At 40.1% G+C, this 22,670-nt stretch overlaps 1 protein-coding gene across 1 annotated transcript; it reads right to left on the reverse strand.

The window, feature by feature from the left end:
* Positions 1–3,310: 3,310 nt before the first annotated feature.
* LOC119265085 (acid-sensing ion channel 2-like) lies at positions 3,311–21,058 on the reverse strand. The gene is made up of 3 exons (XM_037544502.1): positions 20,967–21,058; positions 17,483–18,114; positions 3,311–3,534 (listed from the first exon to the last, which is right to left on the reverse strand). Exons 1-3 carry the CDS (start codon positions 20,980–20,982, stop codon positions 3,496–3,498), a joined length of 687 nt encoding a protein of 228 aa, XP_037400399.1. The 5' UTR covers positions 20,983–21,058; the 3' UTR covers positions 3,311–3,495.
* Positions 21,059–22,670: the final 1,612 nt, after the last annotated feature.

The raw sequence follows: 22,670 nt of genomic DNA on the forward strand, positions 1-22,670 counted from the left end.
CCTACATCATATTAAACCCTATGGCTTAAGAATGGAATCTCACACAAGTTCATATGCATGTGAAGGCAGACGAATACTTTTGGCAATACAGTGTATCAATCAATCTATCCATATTTTATGTATTTGAATTTATTTTGAAGATGCCATTCCCCTCAGAAAACAGCCTTACATTGAGCAAAATATATATATATATATATATATATATATATATATATATATATATATATGCATATGGATAGATGGGGTGATGAAAAAGATCAAAAACCAGTGCCAGCCAAATCCATGCCCTCTCAATATTTTTGTAACTGCTCATTTCTCATCACAAACATGTACGTGTACATTCTCCTCTTCAAAAATCTCCAACACTCAGAAACAGCTTCAGCTTCTCATATCCAATTCCTTCCCTTACTTTAAATTATCTTAAGGGAAATGACAGTTGAACTTTATGCACTGCTTGAGGGGTTATTTAAGGGAAATCTGATCATTAAGGGAAACTGTGAGGGTGTATGACTTTCACTTAAAGACATCCTTAGGTACTATCTAAGAGGTTTTTGCGCAGCACACTTCACCTTAGGAAGTACTTTAACTCAGCAGGGACAGGTCTGTCAGTTCATTTTCTCTCATTTCAAGAACTGAAATCTATATCGGAAATCTTTTCCTCCTCACTTTAGTATTGATAGTGCTTAATACTAAATTATATTTACCTCCAAATGCTTCTACAAAACACTGACAATGCTGTAAATGGCGAGACGCATTTAAGTAGATGGCTTTTGATTGAAGATGCCCTTTAAACAGATGCACTTGGCTTAATGAAGATGGTGCTCTGAGGAACGCAGGAGCGAGACAAGCCTGTCACTCTGATGTGAATAAAATTTGACATGCACTGATGTTGGCCGTCAGTGTGATCAGCAGAGCTCAGTCAGAGCCCTAATTACACCCTACCACACACACACACACACACACACACACACACACACACACACACACACACACACACACACACACACACGGGTTCATTCTAAATAAAAACCTCCTGTTGCTAAAACCGTGCTGACATATAAATAGCCAAATCTTAATGATACATGATTGGCAGCCAATATTATTCACTCAAAAATGGCTGAAAAAAAAGGCCAAGTTTCTGAATAAGCTAAGGTTGTTTGATGAAGCCAGCTAATAATGCTTTATAAGTTTAAGCAGCTGCAGAAAACTTGACTTTTTGATAATTGGGTTTATACAGTAATTCCAAGTGGCTTTGGTTTCCCAGTTAATTGTTTTAGTGAGTGTTTTGTCAGCTACACTATAATGCCAAAAGCACTCACTCTCCCACCCAGATCATTGAATAAAAGGTGTTCCAACCACTTCCATCGCCATGTGTGCAAAACCAAGCAACTACGCATGCAGCCTGCTTCTACAAACACTTGTAAAAAATGGGTCGCTCTCAGTAGCTCAGTGAATTCCAGCATAGTACTGTGATAGGATGTCACCTGTGCAACAAGTCCAGTCATGAAATTTCCTCTCTAATAAATATTCCAGTCAACTGTCAGTGTTATTATAACAAGGTGGAAGCGATTGTGAACAACAGCAACTCAGCCACAAAGTGGTAAGCCACATAAAATGACAGAGCGGGGTCAGCGGGTGCTGAGGCGCATACTGTGCGCAGAGGTCACCAACTTTCTGTAGAGTCAATCACTACAAACCTCCAAACTTCATGTGGCCTACAGATTAGCTCAAGAACAGCGTAGAGAGCTTCATGTAATGGGTCTCCATGACCTGAACAGCTGCATCCAAACCTTATATCACCAAGCGCAATGAAAAGCACCGCAGTGGCACCGCCACTGGACTCTAGATCAGTGGAGACGTGTTCTCTGCAGTGACAAATCACACTTTTCTGTCAGGCAATCCGATGGACAAGTGCGGGTTTGTCGGTTGCCTGGAGAACAGTACTTGTCTGACTGTCCCTTCCAGTTCCAACATGACTGCACACCAGTGCACAAAGCAAGGTCCATAAAGACATGGATGAGCGAGGTTGGTGTGGAAGAGCTTGACTGGCCTGCACAGAGTCCTGACCTCAACCCGACAGAACACCTTTGGGATGAATTAGAGCAGAGACTGCGAGCCAGGCCTTCTCGTCCAACATCAGTGTCTGACCTCTCAAATGCGCTTTTGGAAGAATGGTCAAAAAAAGCCCCATAAACACACTCCTACCCTTGTACAAAGGCTTCCCAGATGAGTTAAAGCGGTTATAGCTGCAAAAGGTGGGCAAACATCATATTAAATCCTATAGATTAAGTAGAATAGTTCATATGCTTGTGAAGGCAGACGAGTGAATACTTTTGGCAATAGAGTGTGTTAGCATGTATAAAATGTTCATGTTTCCAATTCTTAACTACACTTCAATGCAGAGGTTAGGTATCAATCAGTACCAGAGGAAACGGATTGGTGCACGCCCACCAAAATCTTCAGTAATGGCACATTAGGCTCCATTCACCTAACATTATGAATCACTCTAGATAAGAATCTGCTAAATCTAAAGAATTACACCACAAAAATCTATTACTGGCTCTGGCCACAGAAAGGGTTAGGTTTTTGGCCTAGAAACTCCCTCTGGTTCCCCTTTAAATTTTAAATAATTTGCAATACAACATTAAGGACCAGCTACCTGGACATGGATTAGACCAGTGTGTTCCACTCTGAAGGCAGCTGCCTTACTAGTCACTGCCTTCTAAGGCAGCTCTCCTGTTGGACAGCATTTTAACAGAAAAGGAACCTTAGTAGGCATCGCATTCGGGACAGCGCTTCACCACACTGTACATCATAACTTGTGTTTACTCTCAGTCTCGTTAGCTTATATTCACCTGTGACTAAAGGTGGATCATCTTGGTGTAAAAGGACTGAATCTGCAGCAGCTGTTTTCTTGCACTGACACGGTTGTGGAAATGTGTATATGAACAGGCTGATTTAATATTTATCATTATATACTCGACTCAGCAGCCCAGATAAATGTAGATAATCGTGACTATTAGTGCATGAATCATTTCAATTCATTCCGTCCTCATCCACCTTAATGAAGCTGCTTTATTTCTAACATGTAAAGGATAACCAGTAACGTCATGTATAATTTTGTACAAAATGCACTCAGAAAAAGGGATTCCACGCAATATGTTAAGCAGCTATTTTTATTTTATGCATTCTCATTTGATTTATGAGCTCATATTCTGAAATTTAGCCATCAACCTCACACTTCCGTGACTGTGGCAAGCACAGCAATACAAGTAGAGCAGCAAAAATAAGCACCCGTAGTTTACTACCATTTACTTTAAAAAACGTTTTATTTCTGAACTTCTACACAAGTTACAGAATTTTTCATTGTTCAGGAAGAACGTCAGCCTGTATCGCTGGTCCCCCTGTTTTCCCCAAATAACACTGGGCAAGTCAGCTGCTTTCAGTCATTCAGCGCAGCCCCCCACCCCATAACTGCTCATCTTCCTCAGCCCCTCAGACAGCACCTCTCACCACTGTAACGTTAGTTAGTTCCTGAGGACAGAAAAAAAACAGAGCACTAAACTAAATGCTACTAAACAGCAAACAGCCAGTATTTTAAACCGGACTCTCGTTTTGAAGAGCCATCGCATTTACATAGTTAGCATGCTAACTAGGCTAACTAACGTTGGCTTTATGTAACCTAGCTAACGCAGCCAGTCAATTCACCTTAGACAAGCGAACTGCCAGAATTTCACCACAGGAACAATTTCTAGGTATCTACAAACCAATATGTTGAATACTTTACACAAATACAACAATTCATCAAAACAGTAAAGACAGAAGTAAAGAAATAACTTGCATTTCTAAAATCCTCTTTCTGCAGAAACGGCCGCTTCGCCTGCCGTGTTGATCAGACCGGAGCGCTGGAACTCTTGGCAGGTGTACGGTATTGTGGGATTGCCTTCATGGAGATGGATACATGCGATGCTGCCTTCGTATTTGGTCAAACTAAGGCAGCTTAGAAGGCAGCTGCCTTATGCTGCCTCTCGAACAACAGCACTTGTTTCGGGAGCACACAAATGCTGCCTTAGCATGCGGTCTACTTAGACATCTGCTTCCCAACTGGAACGTCCCGCTAGTCTTGGACTAAACTGCAGTGCTAGTGGTGTATCACCATTGAGATTTTTCTTAGTCCAGGCTTAGCCTTAATCTTGGTTTGGGAAACTGGCATCTGAAAGTTAAGCACTTTTTTCCTTGTCCTGCAAATTTGCTATCTCTGACATACATGTTCTTATTACATCAGTGACAACACCCATGTTGCAAAATGTTATTTACTACATGGGCCTTTTCACATATACCAAAAAACAGTCCAACTCCCTGCCCTACACGCATTGTAACGTTTTCCTCTGCTTCAGCACACCTGATACAACTCATTAGAGCTCATTATAAATCCCTTCATGAGCTGAGTCAGGTGTGTTGCAGCAGGGGAAATATAAAAACGTGCAGTGCATGAAGTCTACCATTCATCTTCTGCTACACATCTTCCCCATGGGATCACTGACTAACCCACATATGTACTTTATACACTGAAAGTTAGCTTTTCTTTCACCATAAACACACTGCGCTTCACATAATCTCATCTATTGTACACACTTCACCCCACAGTGCTACTTTGGCTGCTCTCTTGGGCGCACACATGCATCAATACGTGCTTTTGTGCTCAGTGTTGCTTCCCATGTACTCCTCATTCTTTTGGCTAATTACTGCTTGTCCTACATATAACAAAGGACTATCATTATTTGTTATTATGTTCAAAGAGATGCATAAGCACGAGTATGCAGAGCACAAACGCAGACATACGCACACTAGGCACTGACTGATATAGTGGTTAGCCAATGAATGAGCCAATAATGTAAAATACTGATCTGTATCAGTATGCAACACTTAAGTGTCCAACAAAACCAAACAAAACACCAGAAACAAGTGGGGTTTTTGTTCAACCTTAAGCCAGAGAAAAGAAGCCCAACATATCTAGATACCCAGGAAGCTACCATTAGCCAGCTGCAGCTCTGCAACCTCTTGTCTCACTCATCTGATGAGTCATTTCTGTCATTTTAGTAATCCTTTCACTATTGTACGACTCATTTAAAGACGTTTGCAACAGATACACAGCTGCAATAAGAAAGCAGTAATATTAGCTGACTGATTTCCTGCTGCATTTGCCCAAAAAATAAATAAAATTCTACCCCCAAAAATCTACCACATTTAGAGAGATTTTGGCCACAGTCTCCCTTAAAAGTGAGAAATGGAAGCTTGAATCTGCTGGTGGCTCCTGGACATTTCAGGGGTTAACAGGCATGTTAAACGTATCCAAACCTTTAGCATGAGGATCAGATATAAGAAAAAGAAAACCAAAAACAGCAAAAAATGGTGGGAAATGTTTTAAAACAGAACAATGAAATAAGGCTGCAGAAAAAAACAGGATGCATCAAAACAACCTGAATGATCTTATTGCGACAGATTACAGCAGAATTACATTCACTCAAAAGAGGTCCCGGTTATTCTGTTGTAACTCTCGTTAGGATAAAGCAATCTGAACCAAGAAAAATATGCTACATACCTTGACATACATGTAATAGATTGCATTACATGCAACGCTAAAAGCAATCACTGATTTCTACCAGACACAAGAAGAGATATGTGCGTACGCACCTGGAAGTTGCAAGCAGAGGCATTGCAATGCCCGTCTGCTGGCTACCTCATTCAGAGGTAGAGACAATCCCAGCTTTGAAGCTCCATATCGCTGCTGTCGGAAGAAAAACTAACATCTCCATTTTTGTCATTTTTGAGTTTTTGACATAATTTGAACATACCTGGTGTCCTTTATACTGTGTGTACATTTCATGAAGAATGGACCAAAAGAAATGTCCCAAAATTACTTGGTAAGATGTCTGGTTCCATTGACTTACATTAGAAGTGAAGTATGTTTATCATTTTTGAGATTTTAGGTTTGGTTCCGACAACAGCGATATACTGAGGAACACACAGCACATGGTTTCATTCAGATTGCTTTGTCTGAGCAAGATTATTAGTGTATTTGGGGCCTCTTTCGTGTGAATCTCCCTGTATATTCCCTGCCTGAAAGTACTAAAGACGTACTCTTGAGGGTACTGCTCCAATGACAGCATAGTACCTTTTCTCTGAGTATGTATAAAACATCAATATTTTCTGTTACCAGAACTTCATTCCATAGATTTAGCATGTTCCAATTTTCTTATCAGTTGCGCGCACGCACCTTCTTTCTCTTCTCTAGCACATCGCTGCTTCTGACACACAGAAACAAATTTCCTCACCCCTGCAGTCGTCCATGTGGTCATTTATAAAAATGCCACTCAACTGCTGACTCTGGTCCCTGGTGTACCACTATGATGCGTTCACTCATTCTTTCACTCTCTTCTCTCGCTCTCAAACAACTAATTTCCCTGAATGTCAGTTTAGAAACGCACAGCAGAATATTTCTCAAATGAAAAAAAAAGTTTTCTTCCCTTACACTCAAAGACAAATGTGCTAAAAGGTGTTTTTTTTTGGAGAGTAGCCAAAGAACAACCATTCTGGGTTGCTTTAAGACACTTTCAATAACAGAAAGATTCTATATTAATGTTTTTCTCCTAACTCCGAACAAGACAAGAACCTTCAGGAACTATTACTTGTGAGAAGTCAAAGCAAAAGGTACAAACACAATTTTATCAGTGGAAGAAAACAGTATAAGCCAGAGTCTGGCTGAACTTAAGATTTTAAAAAGTGGCCAAGTGTTATTGACTGAGTGCTAGAGGACGGAAGAGAGAGAGCCAAAGGCTTTGAGCGCTAATCCCACAAGCCCTACACACAGACCAAATCCTCACACAGCAGCTCAGGCTTCCCCTCCGATTCTACAGGATCATCTCAACATTGATTTCTAAATGACGTCAAATTCACAGCCACTTTTCTTCAGCAGCTGACTGGCCAGTACATGTAACGAGGTTTTCTTCATGAATCAAAACAACAGAACAGTACACTGCCTATCAAAAAATTCAGAAACATGTTTCCTTCTCTTGAATTTCACTGTTGCTTTTCAATTAGGTAATAAAAAAAAATATCTGCAAAGTTTAACAAGAGAAGCACATGGGAGTCAGCAGTTTTTTGCTCCAAACAAGCAATGGCTGACTAGGCTGATCAGTGTTGTAAGTTTAAGACGGTGATAACATGAGGCACTCGCATTGTATTTGGATGCTGCTGTTACACCTGTGCCAAAGTGTCTTGGCGCAATTACGTACGATTCATCGCACCAAATTCGTTGCCTTTTACTTTCAAAGCAGCACTTTTTGATTGTTAAATTTCAACCAAAATTTTTAAATAACTAATATAGAGTACTGAAAGTGTGTTCATTTATCCCTCCTAGTGTGAGCATCAAAGTAAAAGAGGCCAGCAATAAAAATAAGCCACCAGCCAATTTGGCTACAAAGAAATCAGAACCAGCTATAAAACATTATGGAGAAATTGGGGCAGGTTTTGCCTAAATAACTGACAATTGTGTTTTTCAAACTACCGTTAAAGGCCCACATTCAAACATTTTTGGCCCAAAGGTGGTTTAACCTTTTCAAACCAAACGCCTGCCTAGCTAAACAGTCAGAAATGTTGTTCCTTTCAACTCATTTAAATCCATTACAGGGCAGTGTTACAGTGTAACAATGTTCACACTGTGCATAGTAAAATGTGTAAGCATGTAGAATCTGAGCTTCCTGTGCACAAAGTTTCCTTTACTGTTGGATGCACAGTGAGTTTGTCATGCAATCATTCAGAGCACAATTCAGATCAGTCAGTGTTCAGCCTGAGTAATGGTAAAATGAGTTGTCACATTCCAATTCACACAAATTCTGCATCACAAATACAAATCAACAAACGTGTCATTTTCTTTACATTAAATTTTACAGATGAATGCACAGAAAGAGGATAAAAAAAAAGTTTCGTTAGTCAAAAATTTCAATACTTCTTTAGTCCCACAGAGTTCAGTTTTAGGGCCTTTGCTTTTCTCTTTGTACATGTTCTCTCCACGTGGTGTCTTTAGGAAACATCAATTTCCATAGCTATGCTGATGATATGCAATTATAAATTTCCATTCCTTTGAAAAATCAAGACTCTTGACAAGCTTATCAGCTATGTGTCAGATACTACTCAGTGGAGATCATTTTCTACAACTTAAGAAAGAAAAAAAAAAAAAAAAGTGACCCTTGGTATTAAAAGATATGAGAAGCCTGATTCTTTTGTTTTGAAGTCCTAACCTGAAGCACTAAACCTGGGTATAATTTTATAGTCTGAGCTCTGTTTTATCCCAAATGTAATGCAGTCACTAAAGCAGCTTTTTATGATTCAGGAAATAGTGCTAAACTTTGGCCTTGATTTTAAGATGTTTACTATAATGCTCTTTTGACCGAGCTTCCTAAGAACACAATCCATCTTCTACAATTTGTACAAAATGCAGCAGTATAGATATGTTTTAGTATGTAGTATATGTTTTAGAAGAAAAACAAAGATATCAAACTTGTTTAGAAACTACACAGGTTTTGCATCTTTCAGGACACATTTTAAAAGTTCTGCAATTAGTTTTTAAGGCTCTATATAACCTAGCTGCCACTCATCCAAATCCTTCTGTAACATACAGAAAACAAAAAGGACTCTTCCAGCTTTTATAAGACAGGTAAGCATGGTGCTCACTTCTGAAACACTGGAAAATGTATCACTTTAACTTTGTATTTCATTAAAATTCTACACCTCTTTGGTATTAATCCTCTCAATTCGATCTGTCATTGCCTTGATTTTAAATTAATAATCTGTCCCTGGTATGAAAAGCACCCTACAAATGAAGATATCCTTTCCTTATTATAATAAAATGCATGGACTTTGAAGCACCATCACTAATTTGGTCAAACGTCTTTAATATCTTGTTGCTACAAACCAATAAATGCACGTTTCTTTGTATTAAAACACTGACAAGCAGTGTAAAAAAGGAAACATCATTAGCAGAATATACACTGTAGGATGAGCCTTACTGCTTAAGAAAGTATAAGTAAGTCATTTAGTAGATAAGCATTTGGGAATAACTTTAAGGGACAGTGACAGACTGTTTTCACAAGTCCCACATGGAAGCTGTTAGAGTTTAAATGGAGGACTCCATAATCAAAGGATTAATACAAATGAGTCATCGCAGACAGCCACGCTAGCCACCAATGAACCACAGGGAACCACAACATATACAACTACACTTTAATCAGTCTCTGCTCTCTACTGGGGACTAAGTGACTCACCGCATGATAAATTCAGGCTCAAAACACAATAATTGTGCCATAACCGTGTAGGCCACACACACAGTCACACAGGGGCTCAACAAGAAGCAAATGTTTTGCAGCCTTCCACAGCTCATGATATCCGCTTTCACACTGCTGCTGATTTGTTTCGCCATGCGTGGATGGGGACCACTCTGGGAGAGATCCTATCTTTAAGTCATTTCACTATCTGCTGGGTTTGTGGGTAGCAGGTAAGGGATAACAACAATGGGAGGGTGATAATTTGCCGTATTTACACAGGGGAAAAAAAAAACTGAAAAATGGCGACAATATGGAAAACAGCCCAGATCTCTGTGGTATCTGCCTCAAAAAAAAAAAAAGAGGCCTCTAGAGATGCCAGATTCAAATGATGTTCAAAAACAGTAACACTGGACTCCTTTCCAATCTCCCTGTCCTTTTAGCACGCATTGTGAAAAATAAAATTTACACAAATTTCCCCCCTTATTGCGAATGTAATCGAACACCCAAGACATGCTTGGTGACTTCTTTAGCTTTGCATTCGAGTTATGAAGCTGGTATAGCTAACAAGTAATGAAACTTAAATTGAAGCTTAAATTCTGTGGACAGACAGCTGTGCTCAAAATGCAGGTCAACTCAGACAGATATAAAGGTAGTCCTCCCAGTTATCGTGTTGCAGGACTGACTAGTGCCTAAACTTGTCACCAGTGCACCTTTCCAACACACTTGGCACTTTGTTGAGGAAAATAATCACAGCCATTCTTTACATACAGATGATCTGACTGGGGGAAAAACAAATTTTTTAAAAATCAAAAAGAGCATTGACTTCAAAAGAAACATCCTCAAAATTCCCTCATAATTAAGTCCTGGACAGACATCCTCGTAAAATGTGTTGGGAAATAGGGGTTTGTTTAAGAAATGTGCAGGCGTGCACCCCAGTAGTCAGTTTTTTCTATTTGTGAGGGAGAAAGACACATTTGTTAATTTGTCTGTTAGTTTTCTTGCTATGCGCTGTAATGGTAGCTTTTTACTGTGTTTTAGCTTGTGTTAAGTTCAGATTGAGGGCAGGATAAAAATAAATAATCAACATGCTTCGGAACTTCAGCTTGCCTCAAAGTGACTCGTTGGGGTTTTAAAAAAATATACATTTTTTTTTTTTTTTTTTTTTTAAATGGAGTCCAAATCTGTATTTTACCCTAGAGTAGCCAAGTTGGTGCTAAACTAGAGAAAAAGTTCTTCTGGTCCATCTATGGCTGGTGTGCTCAGTGAAAAGGTGATAAATATTTAAAAACATTTATTCATTTTTACCGTTATAACGTTGTTATAATAAGGCCTTTAAAATACTATGATAAAGTAAATGCCGCACTGTCCCTGCTGAGTGAGCAAAATCTGCAGTATTCTGTATAGCTTAAGTGTCAGCTGTAAGCTAAAATATAAAAACTCTGCTATAACAGAAGACAGCTTTTTTTTTTAATGATGAAACCACACGCACAAGGCTTTGAAAATTACTTGCTGTTTGAAGCTTCTCCAAGAGGGAGCACTGTTAGCATGCAAATTGCCATAAATGTGCACCAGAAGAAGCTCATGAATGCACACATTTGCTGTAATGTTTACTGTAACGACGTGGTTAACACCTTTGCCTTCTACGCTGTACCAGGGCAAGCACCCTACACTATACCAATAAGGGTCCTTGGGCAAGACTCCTAACACCACCTTGGCCTCCCTTTGTAAAATGATCAAATTGTAAGTCTCTCTGGATAAGAGTGTCAGCAAAATGCCATAAATGTAAATGTACTCAATATTATATTTAATACATGGTTTTATTAAAGACTATAAAACAACTAACGTTTAAAAAATGTACACCAAAAATAGTAGGTCAAAGCTGCAGCAGACCACATGTATGTGTTTTGTGAGGGGGCATATTAACACTAATCATGATGGCCAAGATGAGCTTGATTGTGCTGTAGGAATAGCATCTAGATTTAGCCTTCTAGCTAGACACAACAGGCTTTAAACACAAAATTTCTTAGTCCTTACAGAAACAAAATTTGCCAGCAAAATGAAATTTTGGGGCAGTTCTTTAAAAAAAAAAAAAAAAAGCAAAAAAAAAAGATGTGAAACTCCCTGATCCCTTCCCCTACTGGACATTTGCAAACATAACCAATCTACAGCATTCTTCCAGTCCCAATAAGATACAATCTTCTTTTAAATAGACTTCACAGGCTAAACAGTAGTGTTGGTTTAAAGAACTGTTATAACTATTCTTACATATTCCTAAAGGGATACATTTGCGTTATTTGTCAAAGTGTGAAAAACAAAGCATTTTGTCAGAGAAGAGTTTGGTAATAAATTATAATGTATAAATCAGGCCCTAATCTAATCAATCACAACTGTATTTATTAAAAGATAAATGCGTATCGTGTAAACCAGTTGTATTCATGGTATTTTTTTTTTTTAAATAACCCAGACCCAAATGCATTTGGTGACACCACATATGCATGAGTTCTCCAGTGGCTTTGGATATTCTACCAACAAAATCCAGGAAAAACACAGCTTTGTGTGAGTAATTCCTTGTGAGCTCACAGTGCTAACAGTACATGTCCCCAGATCCTTGCAGAGGAACTCATTCAGCCATTTCTTAATAGAGCCCGGCTGGATGCCTGTTCCTCAGGCCCTTTTTTAGTAACTGCAACACCACAGTATGGCCAAGATGCAAACATCCTTGCTTATTCAATTCGCTGCTATACCTACACTTTACTCTGCTAGCATATTAGCAAAGTAGCATAGGCAGATATAGCCTATGCACACTGTATCTTAAGCAGACAGGCTCATCTTCTCAGAATATGAGGATGGGGAAATGAGCCATCCTCATGCTACGCTGCCACCCCCACAAAGACGGACTATCGTCAGAGTCCACAAGTACAGTGTGCGCGTGTGTGGGGTCACAGCACAGCACGTGCGGCTGGCCAGACCAATGCCTGCCTTTGATATCTGGTCCCCAGGAGGGACAGAACACAAACACACACACACACACACACACACTTCTTAAAAGGGGGATCTTCAAAGCAGACCACAGCACATAGCCATTTCATATCTCTCTGTGATAAGACAACACCTGCAGAGCAAGCAAGCCGAACCTTAAACAGGACCCGGAACTCCAAGAGCATAGCAGGTGTTCCACTAAAACGAACTACTGAATCTTAACGTATAGTACGGTGCATAGGGTTTTAGGCAGCTATTTAATAGGTATTCAGCTGGGCAGTAACCATTTATTTGCCCATGAAACCCTGTGAGAATGACTCAAATGTTTAACTTGCTGGTTCCCTAAAAACTGAGTTGGTTAGTTGGTTCAAACGTCAAATAAGTCAACAGAACAGAAAACAGACTGACAACTTGCTATTAAGCTCAACTTCAATGGCAAAGGCACCCAGGATGCTTTTTCTTTTCTTTTTTTTTTTTATTAAAACAGTCATTTGTTATAGTGTACAAATATTAAGTAGCACAGCATTTAAACTTAAAAGTAAACAGTTAGCTTTACTTTTCAGTTCACTGAATGTAATTTCCATGCTAACAGAAGAATAACCTATTTAATATGTTAAATTATTTGAAGTTCAATAAAAGTAATGTAAAATGTTGAGTTAAGATTAAAAGTTGCATAATTTGCTTTGGGTTTTTTTTGACACTGTCAAGCAAGCCTAGCATTAAAAATCATCCAATATCTGGATAGGCTAATCTATATTTCATTAAATTAAATCACATGAGCTGCTGATGGAATTTATAAGTGCACACAAAGGCAGGAGGCACCGAGGAGCAATCTAGAACCAAACTCGCGTTCTTTGTGTTTTAAACTGTTTATGCCCAAAACATTTCAACAGAACTGTATGCATTTTTACAGTCGCACAAATCATTCCTACTGAGATTAAAAGATACTGGCTAACTTATTAAGAGACTGAAGTTTGATTCAACTTGGGCTGTCAAGATTACTCAAATTAACTCAATTACATAATTTCAAAAATGACTAACATACACTCTCAATTAATCTGCAGTGGTTAGTTGGCAATTTGGAGGATTACAGAGCATTTTTAAATTCCACTGCTGTTCTAAATTACTGTACATTTGTACTTTTTCCATTCAGTTTTAATATATGACCAAGGCACAATCACACAAACAACAGCATTATAAAATACTCACCATACACACATGACAGCACATTTCAATTATGTACTAATGCAACATGTTTTCGCCACAGAATTAGATTCTCTAGGCGCTGTGCCTGTGACCATTATTATTCAAGCATGGCACGCAGTGCCTCTGGCAGCTTATAGCTTCAGAATATGAAAATACAAAAGGCAGAGATACAGAAAATCTCTAAGCCAAAATACAGCAGGGTTCCAAAAGGTCACCAAAAGTATGTCATAAAATTTACCCTACTAATTGTGCCAATTTCTGCACATGACTTTGGTTTCCATCTTTGAGATCGATGTCAAATGCGTCACTGTGAACTCTAAGTGAACCAAAGCTAAAATGCAACAATGTATTATTTTCTGCTGAAGTCTACAAATATATATTAAAAAAATAAATAAAAAAAACACCCCAAGGCTGTACATGGTTTATTACTAAAAGTAATTAAAGAAGATTATTAAAGAAGAGTAGATTTTTTTTTATTTGTGCATAATTAAATTAATAAGCTATAAATAAAGTAATTCAAAGTGGTTGATGAGAAATACCCTGCTCTGAGTCAAGAGAGTGAAAAATGTTCACAGTAGTGGTAATACTCATCTTAATTTACGAGTTTAACCTTCTTACAGCATCTTCTCAAGTTCACAAATCTTAACCAACTTAGTTGACAATCATCTGTCATGTCATGACAATGTATAAATAAATGTAAACACACAATCAGAATAACATTAAAAAAGGCAAATGAGTTCACTAGACAGCTACTGTTATCTATTTAAAACAAAAAAAGTAAAAAAATTGTGCAACAAAGTTAAGAGCGATGGTACCCATTCCTGTTTAACAGAGTATCTCACCTTCACAGTTTCAGTTACCATTTCCCAATCACCTTAACCAGCATGTGACCCACACTGCATTATTCCTTCTAATAAACAGCCACACATTCAACTCTCCCATTATTCGCTGCTTTTGCTGCAATATTTAATTGGTGAGTTGTCAACACTAACACACAAGAGTAATGTGATGGGGCGGTGAAGCTAGAGTCTGAAGTGTCATGGATTTTTAAAACGGAGCTAGAAAAATTCTCAAAGAAAAATACCATTTTGTGATATAAATAGATGTAACCTCATTATGCTTGTAGTGAACTCTGCCTAAAAATGATAGAAACAATGGTTAAAAAAGCAGTTAGAACACCACTGGTGTTGTTCTGAAGTTAGGACAGCATTTAGGAAACTGTCAATTTAGGACGCTTCTGTATTACTACTGTCCCATCTGGAGTTAGAAACTGGCGTTGTGTAATAGCTATCGTCTTAAATCCAGTCCCAACACATCATTCTGATTGCATGATTAATCTATCAAAGTAAGTGGCAGAGTACTAAATGTAATCAATAGAGACAGCGCCAGACTGAACAATAATAATAATACAAATAATTACATTTACAAACCCCATAAACACGAGAATCAAACATAGCAAAGCATGACAAGTCAGCAACAGAAAACAACAGCTACTACATATCAGCAGCAGAAGGAAGCATGAGCCATATGGTAAAGCCATCTGTCATGGCATCAAAATGGGGCAGAAAAGTGAAAGCATAAAGTTGCCACAGTGTACAATGCATGCTAGGAGTGGGTAATATGACAATATTTTATCATAATCATAAATTACTTCACACTTTTCTCAGCATGAGGTGGATGTCATTACTAGAACACTGACCAACTATGTGTTTAATTCTAAAATAAATGTAATTAGGCCTGTTTAATTTGATTTAAAGCCACACAATTTGCAAAACACAATGAAAAATTATTAGAGTGGTAGGTTTGTTATTATTACAACTTTTATTATTACTCTTATCGTATTTCTTATGTGACACTACAGGTTCTATTTTGTTTGAATTTATTAAGCCTCTTTAAAAAAATAAATAAATAAAAATAATATCCTGATGTTATTTTGGTCATATATTGTTGCCACATCACCCACCCCTACTGCATCCTACGCCAAGGACGCAGTTATCAAGTATGCCTAAAAGAAATGCTGATGAAGCCACAAGTTGGTGTCAATCTCACAGCTTGGACAGCTGCTCCTTAAACGCATCTCGCCTAAACCAAAACTGCAAACCAAACCAACATATAGCACACTACTTCAACTCCATTTTATATGATACAGAACATGGTCCACAGTCAACTCACACAAAAGCAATGAACTGCAGGCAATGCATGCCTGACCTACCACTCCAAATCTGTAGGGTATATAAAGAATTAGTAAGTTTGGACAGAATCCAACAAATACAATGAAATACCTCGTTTACAATTCTTTAGTTAAAACCAGAGGCTGAAACTGAAGCGCATTACAGGCTATAAGAAAGCAGTGCAGAACAACAGCCTCTTCAAAGACTGCAGAGTCAACAGAAGTCAAAAGAATGGCCCTGGTACATTCCTACAGCTACACAATCATCTCAAGCCCATACAATCTCACATAAAAACTAGCAACCCAAGCTCACAAAACATGCCTGATGCCTCTACAAAACAGGGAGATGAATAATAAACATGAATCTAAGACTATCCAAAGTGATAGGGCACCGTTTTTGGGTAGTAGATGCCAATGCACTGTACAAGAAGACCAACTCCCCCATCCAAGCAAGAACAGTTTTACTAAATAAGGTCCACCAAAGACACTTAGGCCAGAAACAAACCACTCAAGTATACATATGAAAATGTAAAGCTTAGTTCCACCGTACGGACTGTTCTTTTGTTACAGCGATGGTTATAAACTAGTGTTTTTGTTGTTACACATCCAGTTTCAAGTAGTCATATGTGCATCCTGGGCACTTAAATCTGCCCCTACCACTTCACGTCTAGGGTTAGGGTGTCCCAATTTTTTCGAGATAGACGGGTAGGGCGAAGTGTTCGGGCTACATGAGGTTTTTCAGAAGCACGCTCCAAACAGAGTGTTATGAGAGAAGAAAAAGAAAAAGAAAAAAAAAAAAAAAAAAAGATGGCTGCACGAGCAACCAAAAAACCGACAAATGTGAGTATTTTCTCTGTTAAAAAAAATATGATGACCACTGTATTATTTTAGCTTAATGTCATTTCAACGTATTATTGTCGTTTTCTTCGTAACAAGCACAAAAATTGCTAATAGCATGCTAATGTCTCGGTAGCTAGCTAGCTAGCTAGCTAATTGTCCTATTTCACCTTAAACATTCCAGGAGTATCCCCTACATTACTCAGCTGTATCGACACCTGATGCTCAAGAATGCAACTGCTGCACCATTTAAGGTGGAACAGGAAAATTCGAACAAGAATAGCTGAGTTCAGCTTCGTATCACCAATGAATTAGCGGTGGGCGATAATAAATAATTGTCTTTTACCCCCTCGTTGAAAGCATACCCTAAATGGAACTAAAGCCCAGCAATGAGCTGAACATTTCCCTTCTCTCCCATCACAGACGTCAGGCCGGGTCACCTACAGAGCACTGCTAGTAGCCTGTTAATGAACAGGCTACTACCTACAGAGGTACTCTGTTCCAAGGAGTTAGGGTGACACTCAAAAACAAGGGGTAGGGGTAAAAAGAAGAAATGGGATTGGGCCTTAAATGTTATCCTTCCGTCGTTACATCCATGTACTTATGTGAGGTACGTTTCTGACCTTAGAATCTTTAGGCAAGACATTCATCTCAGTTGCTCCAGATCATGTGCTCTCCCAACTGGTCCTAAGGGTCCCAGAGATTGTCCATCTGCTCTATCCTTGTCTATTGGGAACAGGGATAGAGCCAACAAGTGGACCACATTGGAACACCTTAGCATCAGTTTGAGAACCATTACTCTAAAATAAACCAGATTGCTAAACGCGTAACTGTAGATGAATCCCCAAATAGCACAACACCCAAAATGCAGCGTGACCAACAAGTTCAACACTTTAACCCACAAACAGCTCAAGCAGGCAACCCTGTGCATAACTAAGTAAGTAAGCCTAACTCAGCAGATACTCACAGTTTTGAAGTCCCGGTGGCTGCACTCCTGGCCCTGATAGCGGCAGTAGAGCATCATCTCCTTAAGGTCATGACCCACCCGCTCAGTGAACTCACGCATGCTGAAGGGCTTGGGTCGGAAGTTGCTGAAGTTGGCTTTCTCAGTGAGGAAGGACAGCACATGGGGTTCAGTCAGGTGTGGCTCAGGGATCTGTAGGTGCACATCCAGTAGCGCCAGCAGCTCTCCGGCATGGTACAGGTCATTGCGGGTCAGTCGCGTAAAGCGGTAGGCATTTAGGTTGCAGACTGTTATGGCAGGGAATACCAGGCTGCCAGAAACAACTGCGTCCACGCTGGTGACCTGGGGGTACTGAAGGAAATAGGCTACACGCTCTGCACTTTCTAGCACAAGTAGCACCAGGCAGGCCAACAGGGCAGCACTCCAGAGCAGACGTCGCAGGGCAGAGCGGCGGGAAGAGGCAGCGTGCGGGAAAACAAAGCGCAGGCCATGCAGCGTGCTGCGCTGGGTGAATGAGCCCCAGGAAGACGGACCTCCAAGACTACCCATAACCCCACTCTCTGTCTCACGACTGCCTTCACTGCCACAGTTGTCCTTTAGCTCCATCATCAGGGCTGGCACAATCACACGCACACCTGCAGGAAAGAAATAGTCAGTGTGCTTATGTAATTGGACAATACAAATTAGGGATGCAGCAATACAGGAATTATTAGCCAAAGCTGGAATCTGATATTCATGTACGTTTCTGCAGGTGCTGATACAATTGTATAGAATTAAATGTAGAATTAGCATTACAGTGAAACACTTTTTTTGTACCTCAACAACACTGTTTAAGATTAAGTAGTAAAATAGTAAAAATATAATAGTATAATAGTTAAAAAAAAAAAAATTCAACCAGACTGACATTTGGAGGTTTTGGGGAAAAGGATGGACAACTTAAATACTGAAAAAACTGGATATTATATTCAGCTGTTGAGGGCTCTGTCTAATTGTCTTAATTTTTTTCTCTCTAACTCTGAAAAATGAATAACTTGCATCTAACAGCCTTTGACAGGAAATTGAGTAAGTGATCTATGACTAGGAATATGAGCAATGCCTTTTGTCTGAATATACAATATTACAAAATACATATTCATAGCATATAAACTACAGACATACACATACAAAAAAAAAGCACTCATGGTCACTGGTTTTAATGTCATGCCAAAAGCTTCACTGAACAGACGTGAGGTGGAATGACATCCATAGATGATGCTAAAGGAGACAGTATGATGATGCTGTACACTTCTAAAAGTATGTGACATGTCAAGATGCTGAGACAGACAGAAAAAAAGATGACGATGTATATAAGATGATCCTCTGTAAAAAGGAATTGAAGTACGTAAGCAAGAGAGACACAATAAGAGTTAGAAAGAATAAATAGAGAAGGGGACAAGGGGGATAGATAGAGAAGGGGAAAAGAGTGAAAGGAGTGAAGGAGAAGAAGGAGAGAAAGAATAAGAGAAAGCACAGAGAGCATATATAAACAGAGGCTGAGAGAAAGAAAAACAGAAGAGCTAGAGAAATGAGAAAGAACAAACGAGGGGGGCGAGAATAAACATTGAAAATAAGAGAGAAAGGCACAGAAGTAGAGAGCGAGAGTAGCAGAAAGATAAAATAGCGATGAACACGCAGAAAATGTTTCTTAACCCATTCACTGTACTAAAGGCTGAGGGGACACATCTATACATGCAACAGGGATGGAAGATTATACTAAAACAAAATTAGTATATATAAATGTACACACACACACACACACACACACACACACACACTCACTGAACAACTGTTTTTTAATTAACCGATATTTTAAATATTTAGTGATGTATTACTGCATTAATAATATATGAAATGACATGTAACATCAGGGAAGTGCAGAAATTTACATTACTGCATTTGTGGCTTTATACAAGCAAATGTTACATTTCTCTGTAATGCTAATGTGGGTTAATCTCATTCATCAACAGGTACATGCATGAAAAAAAGTTTGGATATCTGATCTCACCAGCGCTGCAACCTTAAAGAATAACTTCCACAAACTGTCCCCAGACAACGAGACACCACACACACAAAGAAAATCTATTGAGAAATACTTTAAAATATTCATTTATAACTACTTGTAAAAAGAATATCCACATCACACAATGGAAAACATCATCTCTCTAATAAAAGAGACATTAATCATAATATAATATTGATATTTCTTAACCCCCGCCCCAACCAACAAATCATAAACTAGGGAAAATTAAGTGTTCTAATGCGTTTTGGAAGAAAGCCTTGATGTCTATGGAGCCCCTCGACTCTCTGGGCAACTGTCCCCAACATAGGTCCACACACAATGCACGTGCGCGCAGACACACATCCACACACATCTATATGTACACAGCGTCTCGACTCTAAACTGTCCCCTTAGACACCAACTAGCGAGGCTACGCACGGACACAGAAAGAAAAGGGCAGTTTACACAGAGCGTCTGAAGTAAAAGCCCAGCTGTCCCTATAAATAAATACCAGGGAGACCTAGAAAACGCGCGCGCGCGCACACACACACACACCAAAACGCAGGAACAGCCAGTGGAGGGCTGAGCGACAGAGATCCTGCTCCAGATAAGCAGAGAAACGAGAGACAGAGAGACAAGACACGACCCGGGCTTTCGCTCCTCCTCCTTAAACCCCTTCCAGCAATCCCTACACATACACCCACACCAGCATCCCCCGGCTTTCCTCTCTATCTCTCTGCCTTAATCACAGCCAAACACAGCTCTCTGTCTGTCTCTCTCTCTCTCGGCCAGAACACCGCACAGCTTCAGTCTCGTGCCAAAGAAAACCAACACCTTTAAAGTAAGCAATTACACTGATGTACAGCAAGCAAAACGCAGACGCGCGTGGACGCGCACATACGTATTAACATCGAGTTACATCACGCACATACAAATTAATACACACAGGCGCGCGCGCACTCACACGCACCGGTCAATCAAGTGTAAGCACCTCACGTGCAGCTTAACGATACAACATCCAGCCGTGCATGTGAGTCTGGCGCGAGTGTGCGGGTGCGCGCGCACGCGAGCGAAGGAGGCGGGTCAGGGCGAGAGGCGATGTTGTAGTTGATCCTGAGGCGGCGGAGTGCTTGTGCGAGAGAGAGAGAGAGAGAGAGAGAGCGCGTGAGAGCGCGCGCGCGAGAGAGAGAGAGCGAGAGCGCGAGAGAGAGAGAGTGTGTGTGAGTGTTCGGAGCGCCGAAATCTCTCTTGCAGACAGACGGAGCCACGCGCGTGCCCTTCGATTCCTTCCTGACGCCGTATCCACGCGCCGACAGCCAAGAACTGGCGAACTGCACGCGGAGGGGGAGAGGGTAAGAGAAAGAGAGAGAGAGAGCGCGAGAGAGAGAGAGAGAGAGACAGACAGACAGACAGACAGACAGACAGACTTGCGCGCACCCAATCGCTTACTTAACTCTGTTGCCATCCCTCTCTCTCCTCTCGCGGCTAGTCCGCACGTGCTCCCACTCAACGCCTCTACACACTCACACCGGTGGAAGGATATAGGACTGCACGAGAGGCAGAGGACGGTCAGGGAGGGAAGGAGGGAGGGAGAGGGAACGGACAGTTAGGAGGCAGAGAGAGAAACAGTGGGAAAGAAAAAGAAGAGAGAGTTAAGGAAAGAGAGAAAAAAGTGTCACAAAGAGAGAAAACTGAAGAGAGTGAAAAAGAAAGACAGGCAGAAAGAGACACTGAATAAAACAGAGAGACAGACAGACACTAGTCACTTCAGCCAATATGGTTGACAGACAACATTTGGCAGCTATTACACAGAAACATGATTTTGTGTGTGTGTGTGTGTGTGTGTGTGTGTGTGTGTGTGTGTGTGTGTGTGTGTGTCATTAAGCCCTGTGGTGTGACAGGACAGTAGTGTCCCACTCAGTGGGCACACGGGACGTATATGTGCGTGTTAAAAAGAGAGCAAGACGTAGAGGCTACAAGTGTGTCTACTAATAGAAAGAGACAGTCTACAAAGAGGGAGTGAAACAAAAAAAGGGGGAGGGAAGGAAAGAAAGAGCGAGGGCAGAGGGAGATGAGAAAGAAGATGACAGCAAAAAAGGGATTTTGGAGGAAGTGGGGATGTGTTAGTTCAAGAACAACAGAGAAAACAAATGCTAAATGGATGAAAGCATACAGGACCTGGCAGCACAACTGAGAGAGAGAAGGAACAGATCATACTCGTCTCTCTCACAGCACAAAAGATGACACCACACTTTCTATCTTTAACATTCGGCCGCGGTGCTTTCGGCCTGTCATGCGCTGAAGCCACAGTGAAAGCACATTTGCCACACTTCTCTGTTACCACTCTTATCAGTCTTCTGAACACAATCAACAGGCTACATATTCAATAAAGAGAGTGAGGGCTGATTCTTGCCATCTGTAGTCACTCAGGGCTCCAGTGCAGGTACATAGTTATAAATTTGGGTGTCAAGTTAAATGAAAAGCAAACGAAATATCTTAGTAAGGTGTTGGGCGACCACAAGCTACCAGCACAGATTCAACATGCCTTGCAGTACATTTTACATGTCCGTGGAACTGTACTGGATGGATGGAACACCATTCTTCCAAAAGATATTCCTTCAATTTATGTTCTGATAATGGGTGGAGAGTACAACTAAATTAGGTTCAGGTTCTAGTGCAAATCAAAGCAAAGAATTCACATTTACATACACAAACCATTCAGCGAATTCATGCCCTGTGGACAGCTGCCCCATCAATCTACCATCAGGTGGGGATGACAATATTGGAATGAGCTATAGGCTAGATACCACGCTCATATACTTACAGAAAGTAAACGAATACCAATATTCAATAATATTTAAAATATTAGCTCGTCAGATTAGTCTCTGATTTGATTCCTACAGTCACTATGCTACAGCAACTTCTGAAAGAGATGAAGAACATGAGATCAAAACTATGAAATGTATTTTATTTACAAAAAAGTGCTTTTCTGAAACAAAACCCACTGTTCACTTGGTCAAAGGCTATTAATGTGGCATAGCTAGCTACTGCACTTCACAGAAAAACAGTTTGAATTTAATGATTTAATTGTTGAAATACGTTGCATTTGTGTACCCAATCCCATTTCACCCCTTGGTAGCCATCTAGCTAAAT

Source organism: Pygocentrus nattereri, chromosome 14 (genome assembly GCF_015220715.1).
Source record: "Pygocentrus nattereri isolate fPygNat1 chromosome 14, fPygNat1.pri, whole genome shotgun sequence".
NCBI lineage: Eukaryota > Metazoa > Chordata > Actinopteri > Characiformes > Serrasalmidae > Pygocentrus > Pygocentrus nattereri.